The sequence below is a fragment of the Cavia porcellus genome, unplaced genomic scaffold (genome assembly GCF_034190915.1).
Source record: "Cavia porcellus strain 051 isolate PalLab524CR breed Dunkin Hartley unplaced genomic scaffold, mCavPor4.1 scaffold_15, whole genome shotgun sequence".
NCBI lineage: Eukaryota > Metazoa > Chordata > Mammalia > Rodentia > Caviidae > Cavia > Cavia porcellus.
Window position 1 is genome coordinate 17587499 of NW_026947498.1, and position 16768 is coordinate 17604266.

Below are 16768 nucleotides of genomic sequence, written 5' to 3' on the forward strand. Positions count from 1 at the left end.
CAGTTCTGATAATGTAGAAATTTTAGTCTGTCATAAATTATTTAAAATAATTTGTAGCATATATCCACTTAATTATCTTAATTTTAACATTTGCCAAGTATAACAAATTTGGTGACTTTATGGGTTTTTGAATATTTTTGGGAGAGAAAAAGTTCAATTATGCTGGATGATTGTTCTGAGCATCTCTATACAAAGTACAAAAAGAATGAGTTTTGAAATAGTCAAATTCTGACCTCTTGACATTAATAAATAATACAGAAGCTTCTAAGTGTGTCAACAAAGTAACAAAGGATAATAATGAGCTCAAACATTCCAATTTCCCAGATTTCACACATATAAAATATCTAAAAGCTTCTCAGTATGTCCTGAAAGTGAGACTTCTCTCACTCAACCACAGTAATGAAGCTGCTAAGAACCAAACAAGCCTTCATAATTCAACTGACTGAATTACAGTGCTACTTTAACTTTGCCTGAGAGGATATCTGCAGTTAAAGTTAGGGTACTAATAATCAAGTTTGAGTTACTTTAAATTGGGATAGAATAGTTTGGGATGCACCTGATAAGGCTAAGGTTAATTAACTACTAAATTCAGGTGAGATAACTTCTATAGGGAAGAGATTTCCCCATCCTCAGTGGCAGAGGCATCCTTATCTCCTATTCCTGTGGTATTGGCCTCTCCAACTATACCTGAGGAAACTATGCAAGTTTTGTCCAATAAAATAGTAACATTTTTCTGATGTAATTACTAAGCAAAATAATGTTGATGCTCCTTAGAATCCATAAACATCCTTTATTGCCTGGAAACCTATAATTAAGGCTCAAAATTAAGAATGCTCCTAACAGTATGACTCATGAGGGAATATGGCACATCCTAAAATAACTTCTTGAGTTTTCTATTTCATACAAGCAAAGGTCAGAGAAAGAGGTATTGAAATTGATTTTAAGGTGGTACACAATGGTAAATTGTATCTAGACAGTGCTGAATGTGGCACCATTCCCCAAGGTGACCAGCCTGTAACCTGGTAGCAAGGATTGTATTGCACACTCCATCAATAGAAAGGGAAATGTTTTGTCCTTACTGAAATAGAGCCTTATTTCAGGTATAGATTTGCCTTCCTTCTTCCATCTGTAAACTTACAGAGTGTTGCATTCATTATCAGAGTACTGCATGCAGCATGATTTAGATCAATAAGGCCACTTCATTGTCAAAAAAGTGTGGAAGCAGACTCATGCTTATGAAAATTTCCAGTGTTTCATTTTCTTATCATCCAGTGTAACTGGATTGATAGGGTATTTTTTGAAGGTGCTCTTACAGTGCTAGATATGCTGCAGCACTCTGATGAGCTGAAACAAAGTTCTCTAGTAGACTTTTTTTCAAATTTTTAAAAATTTTATTTGAAGAAAGACTAAACAAAACATAGAAATAATACATACTTTCAAAGAAAAAATAAACAGTAAGAAATCACTAGTTGATGATTACATATTGTCCTCTTACAAATAGTTATTCAAGATACACAAGTGAAACATACAAAGTGGAGATTCAAACAGTGAGATTGCAAACAGTTCTGTTCAACTATCCAACAAAAACTTGGTAATATAGTTATCAATCTTATGCACTTAAACATATATGCAGTTATCCATATCTCCATTTATGTTGAGATTAAACAAACCAAAGCAGGCTAAAATCACTCTGAATAAAGACTAATAATATTGCTAGATTTCACATCATGACACTACGGGATCAGCACTAGGTACTGCATTGTCTCTTTTTCTTCAAAGTATTTTTTCATTTCATCATGTGGTGTAAGATTAGTTCTTGTAAACTGTTTATAGGTTCTACGCATGCATGAGTCTTAACATGTATTTCTATCCTTTCTATATTAGAGGGAGAAACAAAACAAAGCAAGACAAAACAAAACATATTCCTATAAACACATGAAATAAAAAAGACATATAAAACCACTGTACAAGGAGTTCCACCATGGTTACTGTGTTATCTCTTGTTATCTTCAATACAATTGTCTATATTATCAGACAAAGTATAATTAAATATAACACTCCATAACAATATTAAGAAAAACACAACTTTGTAGATAGTGTAAAACTTCGAAAACAGGTAATAATCAAACAGAATGGGTATTGTAGTGAATCTTGTCATCATCAGTGTAGTTGCCTATACTCTCAGACTTGTTACTATCAATCATAACAATTTTGAATAAAATCTGTTGCTATCAAACAGCAATCAAACAAACCAGTTTTAACTAAGATCAGTCATGATAAAACAGTATAATTTGTACAGCACTCTAGATTAAGTTACTAGAAAATTAAAATGATTACTGTAGTATATTCTGTTATTTTTGGGACAGCTGTCTGTGCCCTCAGATCTCCTGCAAGTAGACAAACAAGGACAGAATAAAATCTATCTAAGCAGAGTGGTGCAAGTAATAGGAGTTTTAAATCCTGATACCCTATTAACAATACCTTCTGCCATCTTTTGAAAGACTATTCCTCCTCTTTCACTCCTCCAGAGTGCATTGTGCATTTTTGGGTCTCAGCAACACCCTCAGTTTTTAGATTGGGGATGCAACCTGCTATTTACCTAAGTGGTTCTGAACCTTCTCTCTCCTAGACTTGATCTCTAATTGTATTCCTTTATCTATTAAAACCTGTATTTCTAACCTATCCAAAATACTGGTCTAGTTTCTCCTATTACTCTTTTGGTTTCCTGTCACATAGAGCATTGTTTATCATATTTGATTTTTGGTCCATAAACCCTTTCTCAGGTTAATTATATTTCCTATAAAGAGCATGTTGGTGGATCCTACCTCCTGATCTACTCTGCTTACATTTCTCCTTTTTTTTCATCTTCTTTTTTTTTTTTTAGTGTATCAAGGCAATCTATATTAGAGATCATAGCCAACCTTCTCTGCCTCATTTCTGTTGTGTTTTTTTTTTTTTTTCTGTGATTAGTTGTCTGCTTTTCTTCTTCATTTCTCTTTATGCTCCATTCATTGAGGCCTCTCTGCCACTGTTCCTGGAATCCTGATACTTTTCTCTCTCTCTAGAATGTCCTGCAGTATTCTCTGTAGAGGTGGATTGGTGGTTGCACTTTCCCCCAGTTCCTCTTTGTCTTGCAAACATCTTGTTTCTTCATTGCTTTCTAGGAGACAGTTTTTCAGGGTACACCAATCTGGGCTGGAGGTTATTTTATTTCAGGGCTTGGAATACTTCACTCTAAGCTCTTCTTGATTTGATGGTCTGTCGAGAAGTCTGCTGTGATTTTGATGGATTTTCCTTAATAGGTCATCTGTTTCTTTCCTCTGACAGCTTTTAATATTTTGTTCTTATATTGAATTTCTGGGATCTTGATTATTATATGCCTTCATATAGTTCTGTTTTGGATGTAGGTGGCTGGAGTTCTGTATGCCTCATACATCTGAATATCATTTCCTTTTCCTATGTTTGGGAAGTTTTCCTTAATTATTTCTGTGAATAGCCTTTGTAGTTTTTTGTTTTTACCCCTGCTTTTTCATTTATATTCTTTATTGTTAAGTTATCTTCTTATTGTCTTCTAGCCTTTGTACTATTACTGCCCGTTTCCTTGTTATTTTTAAGAAATTTTTCCTTTCATAACCCCACATGGCAAATCTGTCTTCCAGTTTGGATAATATATCCTTAGTTTCTTTCAAGCAGTTTTGTCAGCTTTCAATGGAGTTTTTTTTTTTTTTATTTCCTGGTAATCTCTTTGAACCTGCTTCATGTATTTTATGTTTTCTTTATATTCTTCATCAAACATTTCTCTCCTTTTTTTGTGCTCCTCTATTTTCCTGTGTCTTCTTGAGAGGTGCTTAGCATTTCTTTTATTAATCTACTTATAGGTTGCTTTATTTGGTTAAATATTTCACTTTTGAACTCATCTATGAGGTCCTGATGATATCTCTTTATATCTACTGATGCTGTGTCTGATATTGCATGTTTGCTATTCTCAATCTCTTTTGTATTTACCTCTCCTGTATCAATGTTCTCAGGATTGGGGGCTGGGGACATTTTCTTGTTGCTTCCTCTTCTCATGTTTTTGTTTCTTCTGTACATGCATATAGAGGAGGTCACAGTCCCTTTCCTTTTTGGTTACCATTCTTCTGAAGAACACTGGCTAGGTAATCCTGCCATTCCATTGTGTTAATGAAGTGCAAACAGGGGCAGCGTATGCTCGCTCCTCCTCTCTGGGTCAGTCAACCTGCTGAAGCCTTCACTACGTTTATTGTGCACCATGCGTAGGGAATTGGTTTGGGACAACTTATTGGGTCTCAGCCAGGGGTTGACCCAGGCCAAGCATAGCCCACCAATCTCCTCTGGGAAGGAAACAACTGACTAAAGTCACTGCTATCCTGCTTAGATTAGATTCTTATAGTCACCCATTGATGTTAATAATGAGGTATGTCAATACTAATAATTGCACTCAGGGACCTCCTAAACTCCAAACATATACTCCCTTAATTTCCCTCAGCAATTCTGGATCATTCATCCCTACCAATACCCATGTTAGATTATTGATTCAGAGGAATGAGTTAAAATGACCAAGACAAGTAATACATTCTATTTCAATGGAATCATCTCTGGGTCTCCTAATAGATATTTCCCACCATTAGAACTAAGATTTCTAGGTCAGCAGAGTGTAAGGATTCAAGAAAAGAAAGAAAAAATTTGCTAGTTGGTTGCTAGGAATAATGGTAAATGATTCAATTCCTGTTTCCACTGTGTAATTCTTCTACTGGTGAATCCTGATTGTGAGAGAAATTGTACAGTATTTTGGGCACATAAAGTCTACTAGAGAACTGGTGCTCTGGTAAAGATGGTGGATAGATAAGAGCAAACTACAGAGGCTCCCTGAGAGGCAACTCAAGATGCCAAAATAACACAGCATGGGGAGTCCCGGACAGAGGGAGATGGATCCTCTCAACCCAGAAAGACACTAAAGCAAAAAGAACCAGTCAAACATGAGTCCTGGGGTTATGATTTTAAATATCTTACTGTTTATCATCCAGAAATAGATCTAAGTGGATAAATATTCTATTCAGATTTCAGTGTTTATTGTGATATTTTTGTGTAAAACAGGTTATGAATTTCCATAACATTGATTTTATTGATGATTTTGTCCAGTTCAACTACATCTTTAATACTTTTCCTTTAATTACCTTTTTGCCTTGTTTTATTAATTTTTTAATTAAAAAACTATTATGATAAAGAACACATTGCAAATAATTCACATTAAAATAGTCTTTATTTCTTCTTACTTTTCATTCTTAGACTTTATAGAGATGGGGTGGGGATCTTAAGAAGAGATGATGGATGTGTGGAAAAGGGAAAATAGAAAGAATTGATCTTTAACACATTTTTATAGTTTTTAAAGTCCCCATATAATAATTCTAACTACCCTGCCATATATGAGTCTGCTTTATGATTGCTCAGTCTCTTCAAATTGTGTCTTTTGTCCTTAAGTAGGTCTTTCATTTTATCTTGACAGTCAGTTTATAGTAAATTCTTTGCAACAGCCATTTGAATGTGGTAATAAGATTTGAGTTGGAAAAAGGAGTTTATAGTCTGTGTTTTGGTCCTATCCCTGCACAGAGTTTGTGTTTCTAAACTGTGAATACTGGTGCTTTTCTTGCCCTCACCTTATGTGAAGGAAGTTGGATAGCCAAAGTGGGGTGGAGTCAGCATTATTATCTACCAGCTGGAAGGTTCAGAAGGGTGGAATTGTGTATTTAATTTCTCTCAATACACTAGAATCTGATAAAAATCCAACAGAGTAGGCTCTGGATGGTACTTTCTACTGAAGGAAGATACTATAAAGCACAGAGTGCTTTTATATACTTTGAAATACTTAAATTACCTCTTTTTTTCCTAGAAATATGAGGAAATTTTTTTCATCAAGATTCACTAGGAAAACCCAGTTAATCCCTATATAGTAAAATTCTCAAAACTATTTTAATCATGTATAAATGATTCCATACTTAAGACTTTTTGCCTTAGACTTGTTTCCTATTGAGTGTCTAGCAAACTATCAATTATATTTCAGATTTTCTGCTTAAGGAATAAAACCTGAAGAAGTTTTTGCTTATAAATATCTGCTCCCTTAGCAGTTACAATGTTGTACTGTTTCTCCTTTTGTCTGAATAGAACAGTCACTGATATTTTTAGTTTGTTTAGTTTTAAATTGTCAGGAAGGAGTGGCAACTTCCAAGCTTCTTACAAGCTGGAGTGGGACATGGAAATACCATTTTCTCTCTGTCTCTGTCTCTGTTTCTCTCTTTGTTGTACAGAAAATGCTTTTTTGTTATATTTGGTTGTTAGATAAGGGCATTCTTCCTCTTACAAAAAAACTTTTCCACCCAGTCTATTTTGTCTGTCTGGAAAGTATTATTCTGGAAAGTTTTGTACATGTGTACCTGCAAAGTATTCAGCTAATTAACATCTAATCTTCCACTATGTTTAGTTTCTTTATAGTTTGTTCAAACGTGAAAAAGTTAATTATTTTGATTCTGAAAAGTATCTCTGGGAAGAACTTTATTTAGTCATTGAATTTTAAAATTAACATGCATTACTTGCGAGAACAAAAATCACTGAGAGCAGAAAATGAGTTTGCATTCCATACCAGTTGAATTCACAGGGTTTATGTAACATCCTACCATATTATAAAAATCTTTAATAAATATTTGGAAATAAGTTAATTCTGAGGAAAATAGAAGTAAAATAACTTTATATCATATAAATTATTGGTTACTTTTAAAATAAGGTCTTAAAATGCTAGGCAAAAGACTATTAACACTGTTAAGAAATGAAGGGTTTGTTCTAGAAATTTACACTGATGCTGTGACTTCGCTACATGACTTTGTACCTACCATTGTTTTTCATTGTTTTATCATGTGCCTCTATATCTTTAAAAAACAATAATCTTGGCAATACATTTATTAATTAACAAGACAATAAAGCACATAACATTATTAAATCTTTAGTTCGTATGCCCTGTGTTAAGTGAATATGGATTTACAACTTCTGACAGCATGAGTTAACTACTCTATGAATGCTCAGAATCATTTTTAGAAGTGAACAAAAACCCAATTAATCAAACCAGCTATTATATATTTCTGACAAATATTTTATGTCATTTCATACTTGCACAATACATTTCTGAAAGAGCTGAAAGCTGTTCTCCAAAGGCAGAAGAAATTATCTAAATGGGGTGATCAATGATAAATATGAGATTAACTACATGTTTTCACTTTCCTAATTCTTTCAGGTTAATTAAACTCAGCAGGATTTATAAACAGAAGTGCTCAGGGACAAATTCAAACATGGTAGAGTTAAATAAAAATAAACAGATCTTGCATCAGCCAGGTTGTTTTATTAGTGATTACGGCAATGCCTCAGTTAATAAAAAAACAGAAAAGCACTTTTGAAATTCTTTGTGCCTTTTGTTATAAAGTAAAATGAATCAGCTAATAGTTGACACTGGTTCAACCCTACTGAGTATCTATCCACTTGTACATCCTGAAACACCACTGACTTGAGTCACAAAAATATCATTTTCCTTCTGGAGTATTTCAAGGTTATTTTATTTAGTGTCCTGGACTCTAAATATTTCTTTCAAATCATCAAATATTCAGTGATCCAGTCTTCATGCAATGCCTGACATATCTTCATAAAACTCTTCTAGAAGCCTTCTATCTAAAATAAAATTCGGGTTCCTTACCTGAATTTACCAATGAAGGCAATATTTTAGATCCTAGACAGTTCTCTATCTGCTATCATACAAGGCTATTTCTTCTTTAGACCATTTATTTGCACTTGTTCTTGAAGTTAGCAAGCTTCTGAAGGCAACTTAAGGCCTTAGTGCTAACTGTAGCACCTGGAAATTGTTTTCTCTTTCATTCTTACATTAGTGGTTTGATATCACATGCAATTCAGTTTAAATTTAACCTCCACAAGAGACATTTAATGATTCAATATTGAATACTATCTTATCATTCTGCTTTTTAGTTTTAGTGTTTGTCAATATAGGACTTTTTCAATTTCGGTAGTTTATTAACTATACTTCTGTAATAGAATGTGAGCTCTAAATGAAAAATTGATTTAAGTTTATTTCATACACTAAGTATTCAGTTGTACACCAGTGATTGCTACTTGATATTTTACCAATATTTGCTCAGGGTATAAACTAGAAGAAAAATATATAAAATCCAAACTTTAGAAGAATATACATAGGAATGTATGCATAATTGTCTTTACTATAAATTGTACACATCTATATTTACTTATAATATTGTTTCCTCAATATTTTACCATGCACTTCTATTTCTTTATAACAATAACTGGTGTTCTGTGTATTTAATAAGATAATGTAACATAGAAATTTATTAGGACTAAGGATAAGTCATGACAAATGAAAGTAAAAGACATTCAATAGTGAACTGATGCAATTCTGTTTATTGCATCTTTCATTAATACCTCACTCAAGTGGAAAATAGAAATTAATTTCTATTATTTTACATTCTATGCTCAATGAAAAAGTTAATAATCTGATAATATAAACTAATTTTTAATTTAAATTTTATATTATTTTATTTAACTACTCAAACATGCAAATATCTCTTGTAAATATAGAAAAATATTCCATTAAGATTAATAAATCAATGATAACTACTGCCAGTATGATTCATATGAATTGTTATGATTGTTTTTGTGAAGCAGATCATATACCTGGATGTATGCAGCCACATTAAATAATGAATTGCTTTTTAACAATTTAACTGGATAAGAAATCTGGGTTTTCCTTTTAAAAGCAGAGATAAAGAGATTGATTTATAGGTTGAACTAAAGTCTATGGCAAAGATTAATTCTATTTCAATGCATCTATAAGTTCAATCCAATTCTAATAAAAATCTTAGCATGGTGTGTGTGTGTGTGCACAGAAACTACAGATCAGGTTAAAATAGAAATGCTAGAGTCTAGAATAGCAAAGCAACCTTGATATCCTGTAGTGTATTCTAAAAAGCTAACTTTACATTGTCTGGACTTAAAATGGTGAGAAAATTATAAAGAGACACATTTGTATAACTGATTTATCTATCCAACCATCCATACCTCTATTCACCCATCCATATTTCATGTTACTTAGTTATACAGATTTAAACTCAGGGAGGAGGCAGTGATGTGACCAAAATCCTACAGTCAGTGCTCTACTCTGCTTTGAAAACAAAGCACACAAGCTTACTCGTGGCTCTCACAGTTAATGTGATATTGTGCAGACGCCTGATACTCACAGGTATGCAGCTTTTCCTTCTTCAAGTTCTTTGCTTTTCCCACTGGAACCACTCTTCTTCCCACACATTCTCCTGGTGATGCACATCAGTAACCCACATTGTCGAATAAAGAAGCAGCTGACATCTGTTACCACAAGGATTAGCAAAAGGGCTGCAACTCCCAGGCCAATGACTGCTCCAAGCCCAAGACCATTAAAAAGTGTGTCTTAAGAAAAAAATAAGAAAATAATTCCATTAAATTCCTAAGTCAAAAAACATCAAACAATAATTTAAAATTAATGCTAACAAATTATATTTGACTAAAGAGACAGGAAAAAGCATTAATATCTGGCAGGCTTCAATTTCATCATTATTGGGACCTATTATCTGGCTTTCAAACCATGTCTTAAGCAGCTGACAGGTTAATGACTTGAACACTCCTTTCAAAAACTTTTTTTAAAAAAGACTAGGCATATTCAATGTATTTCTTGATTCCCTGAGGAGAGGATAATGAATGGTATCATATTCAAAACTGTAATTTATCAAAAATTCACAGTCATTATAGATCACCACCATGCTAAATGGGAAATATAGTCATAAAAGCTATACAGTCATAAATGGTGTTACTTAAATATCCCATAAGGAATTATTTTAGTTTTAAGGCTTAAACTTGCAAATGAATCTTTCCAAGCATTTTGCTTTAACAGTGAAATCATTTTAAGATACCTACCTCTGAATATTTTTAAAAATCATCATTATAGAAGAAAAGACTTGCTCATATTTTATCAAGTTAATATTTTAACAAGTATATTAAGCTAGAGGAAAAATTTTAGTTAGGCTACTTATAACTTGGTCATATCAAGAAAATATGGAGACATGTAGAGCCATTTATCTATGGCATTTGGTTGCAGGAAATTCAAAACGATATGAAGAATGCATTCATGAAATAAATGATTATGAATAGGATGGATAATGCTGGCTTATAAGACAAAAACATAAATAGATCAGGTAGTGATAAAAATGGTTTGCTACCTACTGCAGTGGACTATGTGGAAAGATGCACAACAGGAGAAGTATGGATGAAAAAAACAGGGACAATGGAAATAATGTGCAGTTGTTATCTAAAGAAGAAAACAATGAACAATTTTACAAAAATTCAAAATTATCCTTCATGTTTGTATGTTAATAATTTGCATGCATAAAAGAATAAAGTTACAATTATCCTTTTAATGGCATAAGCATAGTAATGTTACATTCCTTACACAATTGGTATGGAACAAAAGCGGCAAAACCATATGGGGAAAATCACTTGTAAAGTTTGAAAAACAAAGATTTTCTAAATTATATCTCTAAACCTAGATGTAACATTTTAATAATAACTTGGAGATAACTTGTTTCAAAAAAGGAAGAATAATTGTTCCTATCTAAATGTATCGTTCACAGATCAGCCTTGACTATGTTGGTATCAGACTAAGCCTTAGCCCTTGTGGATATACTGAGTCCATGACCGTGTCGATTTGTAGTTGCTACTCTTGTACTCCATTAACATACCTCCCATGTGCAGATATAGTGCTCTGCAATAAAGTCTACTGATCAAGGACAATATATCTGATTGATTTTAGAAATTTAGATTTACCTTTTCTAAGTACAAAGTTTTGCTTTACACTGAAATGTACTGATCAGGATCCAGAAAGTCCTGGTTCACTCACTGTCAGGCATCTGTGTGGATAGCTGTCTACCATCTCCAAGTCTGTGGTAGCTCTTTATGAAGTGGGGACAGTTATCCAAGCAACAACGGGGAAGTAGGCCAAAGCATTGTTGTGACACTATCATAAAAATGGTAATGTACTTAACAAAGCACTTATTTTTCAGCACACAATAAACATTTAACAATTATTGATCGTTATTATTCTAGAAAAATTGCTTTATGAAAAATAAGCGCTATCTAAATTTAAACGTGAAACTAGACGATAAAGATATTTTTTTCCCCATCAGTAATCTAAGGCAGAAAAGAAACTTCTACTCTCTAATAGTTGTTCTTTTGAAAATACCCTTTTAGGAAAATGATTTAAATTAGGGTAGTTAGTTTCTACCTGATAAATATTTCATTTGTGACCTTTTCAGTGTTAAACTGATACAGTGATCTTCATTCTATCTTTAGACAAATGGTATTTGTAAAGCATCCTATGATGATATCACTTCTTTCAAGAGAAAAATACATTTTATCATGAGATAAAACGTTGCAAATTAAATTACTATTTTTTAAATGTGAATATATTTTACAACTGCAGAGAATAGTGTGAATATTAAATAAGCTTAAATTATAAAAATTTATTTTAAGTGATATTTAATATACACTTTAGTTTCTACTTAATGATTTAATTATTTATTTTCTCATATCCCATAAGGCTAGGCTGTCATAACTATGAAAGCCAAATTTCCTGTGTTTTAATTGTTCATGTACTTTGAATTTTCACAGATGAAATCATAAGCACATATAAAATGACAATCCTATGATTTGAGGACTAATAATTTATCAGTGATATAAATAAAACTCTTCCTTTATGAATTGCAGTTTAATTGTTTAAAAATAATTGAACATAAGTAAATGAATTTAAAATATCTCTTTTTCAGATTTTTGAATATTTATAGGTATGTTATACTTATCATTTTTTTTTTGTCTTTTTCCTTTTTACCTGTACCAGGGATCAAACTCACGACTTCCTGCTTGCAAGGCAGGCGCTTATGCCGCTGAGCTAAATCCCCAGCCTCTATACACTTATCATTTTTATAATAACCTCATTGCATGGGAAAATAATATTAACAAGTCTACAGATGGGAATATTGAAGTCTAGAATGTAGTATAGTCAATTTTTCACATTAGTCATCATTGTTAATAAAAATATACAAATAAAATGAGTACAGTGAAATATATAATTTCATACTGAGAAAAATTTATTGTCTATATACTTTTACAATTAATGGAATTAGAATGATTTTCTATGTGTGTATATATTTAAATGAGTTGATTGTAAATTATATAAAATATTTCTGGATTGAGCTGTCTTTCTAGTTATCATTTTATGCTTTGTTTTTGTAATAAAGAAAATTTTCTACTAGAATCTAATAAGAACATATAATTTAGGAATCAGAAACTTTAAAACTTTATATTTGATTCACATTCTTTTTAAAATGAAAACATGGAAACCAAGCTGATTTTTGTTGCATTCTTCTGAACTGGAAATTAATAAAGAAATCCAACTATGTATTCTCCTCATGTTTCTGTACTCATATTCTAATTTTTACCAAAACATAAAAACAAAGTACTAAAATGAGAAAAAAGTTTAATTCAACTTGTTTGTTACATATATTTCTTCCCATGTTTCTGTTATAATTATTTAGAAATTTAATTACCCAATATTGAAATTAATTAAAATTTGGTTTGGATATCAATGTTCTTCTTAAGTAAAGCAAGTGGACAATGAGAAATTTACATTCAAATTTTATGTTATTTCTTATCTACTTGGAGATATTTTAGGAAAATTTCCAATAATGCTAGTATTTCTTATATATTTGAAACAATATATTCAGATTTGCAGGTCCAATAAAAAATAGGAAAATGTTGATTCAAATAAAATAAAATATAATAAATTTAATATGAAAGCACAGTTGTTAGTAGTCTAAGTGTGATCCTGTTTCTGTTTCTCTGAACAGTACTTTTTGTCTTCTGAGTGTCCAGCATTTAGACTATCTAATGGACATCTCTGAAAGAACAGACCCTTCATCTTTGATTGATATTTAAATGCTTTGGTGGACACAAAATTTTGAATATCTAAATTTTTCAGTGGCTGTTAAATACCCCTGAACTGTGTCAGTTACAAAGAAGAAAGTCATTGCAAATTGCATCAGCAACTTGTTTTAAAATATCATTTGCCATTCACCTGGAACTGAAAATAAATAGCAAATCCAATATTAATTATTATCTATGTTTTTATTCTCCTTTCTCTCTAAACCAAGTTTAAAGTTACTCCATCTATACCGTAAGAGAAATATACTTTTTCAAAAGTGTTAAATTATAAAAGAAGCATCTTATAGTTTATTTATTGAAATTTGCATTGAACATTATAATGAAAACAAAGTTAGAAATATGATATATATTTAATGAATACTCTAATATTTTAAAATGCATTCAAAGGTTTTTTCATGCATTCATAGTCTATACATTATAATGGAAAATATCTAAAGAAAATTACTAGTTTATTTTTGGGTTCGTTATTAATGAAATATGAATATTAATACTATTTAAGATAGTCTTTTAGAATCAGATATAAAAACATCTGGAAAATTGAAAGCATTATAGAAATATGTCGTTATTTTTGCTGCATATTACTTTAAAGAAATTTTATTTATTGGACTTTATTTCTATAATGCTTTTGAAAAACAGATTTTTCTATTTTACCAATTTCTAGTTTATAGTAAGTATATGACTATTTGAACATTGTTAATAATAGTATGTTGCATTAAAATAATTAGGAGTGCATTTGTACATTTTATAAGCTTTTAATTAACTAAAATTAATTTTGCCATATTGATGATCAAACTAATGATTTTGCACAAGCAAAATACACTTTAACTTCCAAGTAACATCTAAGTGCCAAGAAATTTATAAAACTATAGTTATTACATTTTATAATTTCTCCAGTAGGTTATATGCATTAATATCATCTCTACTTTTATAATTTTGTACATTTAAACGTATACATTTGTATGCATTTTCCTCAGCTTTGGGATAAAATTATAAAACTGTACCACTATTTAAGTCTAAACATATATAGGTAGCTATCTCTGTATCTGTCTCTTTGTATCCATATCTGGAATACTCTTCCTTTATAATTTATTTTATCCACTTAATCTGCTGCAATTTTTTTTGTTATCCTACTGTTACACTTATTTTTTGTTTTACTTTGTGCGATATTTTTAAAATGAATTTATGATATAGAAAATAGAATTCTCAAAAGATTACTACCAAGTTGATCAAATTTGTCTGCCTCCTAACAAAGACTCTATCATCTTTTCCTGTCTAATGTTTTACTATGTCATGTCAGTTTAGAGTACACATAAAATTTTCTTCATGAGATTTTTTTAAAGCATGTATATCTTTTTCACAAAATTCACTTATTAGCAACATTTTAATTCTTTTGAGTTCATGCAGTCCAGTTACAAGAAGTATTTACAAAACTTATAGTGAAAGCTCTGTGGGTGGAACACAGTATTTCACAGATTTTTTTCAATGACCAATTTGAACAATATGTTGTGTACTAACATCTCTTATAGCTGTGAAAAGCGCTTTGTTTTCAATGAAGAGAAAAATAAAAAGAGCCTTTTTCATATCGCAAATGTCATGCCTTGAAGCATTAAATATTAAAAATAAAAATTTTTTATCAATTTTAAGCCTTTATTTTGTTACACCTGTAAAAATACACACTATGTATTGTACCATACTTTCTATAGAAATTTTAATGGAAGCATATCAAAATCTTGATAATATTTGAAAGGATAGATTATAAGATTAAAAATGATCTCAAATCTGGTAATAGTGGGGAAAAGAGGATGGCTAAATAAAAATTATAGGTAAGAATCTCTTATAATAAATATTTTAACTTAAAGAATACTTTAAAAATAGACATTTTAAATCTTGTTTTAGCAAATTTGTAAGAAACATGACCATAGGAAATTTTGAAACATCTGAAGTACTTGCACCATAGAATCTATAGTCTATCTTACTGAATATCGAATTCTTAAATATTTTTATGTGATACTACTTGGTGACAAAATTTTCTTTACAAATAATATAAAGAATGAACAAAATATTTTCTTTATCTATTAATTTTTTATTTTTGAAATATATTCTTTCATGGTCTCTTTATAGTTTAAATCTGATGATATATATTCAATTTTCATGAATACATTAAATGTCTCACATGAGCAGATTTTTTTATCATTAGGAGAGGAAGGGTGCTGTGTAGATCTGTGTGGAATGAATTGACTAGAATAGAGGCTGATAAAATTTGTCAAAAAATTGAATCATTTCAGATTTGGTTTTTTATTATCTAAGTTCATTTTTTTATTACTAGTAAATTTTCCCATATGCATATAAGAAATAAAATGTCCTGGTAAAAACGGAAAATAATTTTTAAAAGATATAAAGTTATTTTGCAATTAGTTGTGTTTTGAAATTCCATAAAGATAATTTATTTAAAAAATCAGTCTTTTGTGTTTTCTAAGCATATAAGTCAATAATTGAACAACAATATGAAAAGGACCTGAATGACACATATTGTTATATTTATGAGAGTTTCTGATAATATATTAGGGTTTATAAAATTTTAAGTTTTGTATATTCACTCTCATGTATCCTAAACACTTTTAACTCCTACTTACAGATGTACCAAAAATGCAGTAAAAATTATTAAAACTACATGTCTTCAACATGTTGAATCCCTTATAACTTGCTATTATATGGTAAATCTTTGTACACTCACAGTATCAGTTACAAAACTGGTTTAGATTTTCAATGTATTTTGAATATATTTCAAAAAGCAAGCAAACATCTCCATTAGGTGTATAGATAAATAAACTTAGATACATGCAGAATATTCACTGAAATCCAATTATTTTATCAAATTATCCTAAGACATGTATCATACAGATATGTTTAAATGAAATAAAGCAGTGAGACTGGTTCATACTGTGTGATTCTAACTGTATGTAGTTGTGAATCTATGGAGATGGTTAAAAAGTGAGTGGTTGCCAAGGAATGGAAGGAAGGATAAGTGGAGATCAGCGGAATTTTACACAGTAAAAATACTCTGTATGATAACATAATGGTGGGTGCAAGTCATTATACCTGTGTCCAAGCATATAAAATATACATTATCAGAAGTAAGCCTTAAGATGAAATATAGCATCTGGGGGATAATAATGTATCAATTGAGAATCAGTTGCCACAAATGTGCCAACCTCATTCTGAAAATCAGACAATGTGAAAGGGTTAGTGTAAACAGGGGTAAGACGTATATGTAACGTATCTGTACCTCCCTTTCAATTTTGCTGTGTGCATAACTATATTTATTTGTTAGGAAAAAATACAATGACATTTTAATGCTTACATGAAAATGGCTACATTACCTGGATTGATGTTCATTAAAAATGTTTACACTGTCATCTACCAACTTAAAAGAACAAATACTAAATGATACATAAACTGAAGCATGAGTTAAGTATTTTAGCTTAGTGTTATTGCATTATCAATCTCATTGAACTATGCTATGTCCTTCTTTAGAGAACTACTTCCTTCTATTCTCTAAACTTTTCTTTATAACCCAGTCATACAACGGAACAATGTCATAAGCTGGTATATGAAAATTCCAACTTTTTCACTTTCCTGTTTAAAAATCGAAGAGAAA

General features: G+C 30.9%; 1 protein-coding gene across 2 annotated transcripts in view; it reads right to left on the bottom strand.

The window, feature by feature from the left end:
• The window catches only part of Ncam2 (neural cell adhesion molecule 2), a 448375-nt gene that overhangs the window by 16192 nt on the left and 415415 nt on the right, over positions 1 to 16768 (bottom strand). For both annotated transcript variants that reach the window (XM_063224717.1, XM_063224714.1), the window contains exon 16: positions 9324 to 9528. In XM_063224717.1, the coding sequence (XP_063080787.1) occupies positions 9324 to 9528 (205 nt within the window). The remainder of the gene's footprint in view (positions 1 to 9323; positions 9529 to 16768) is intronic.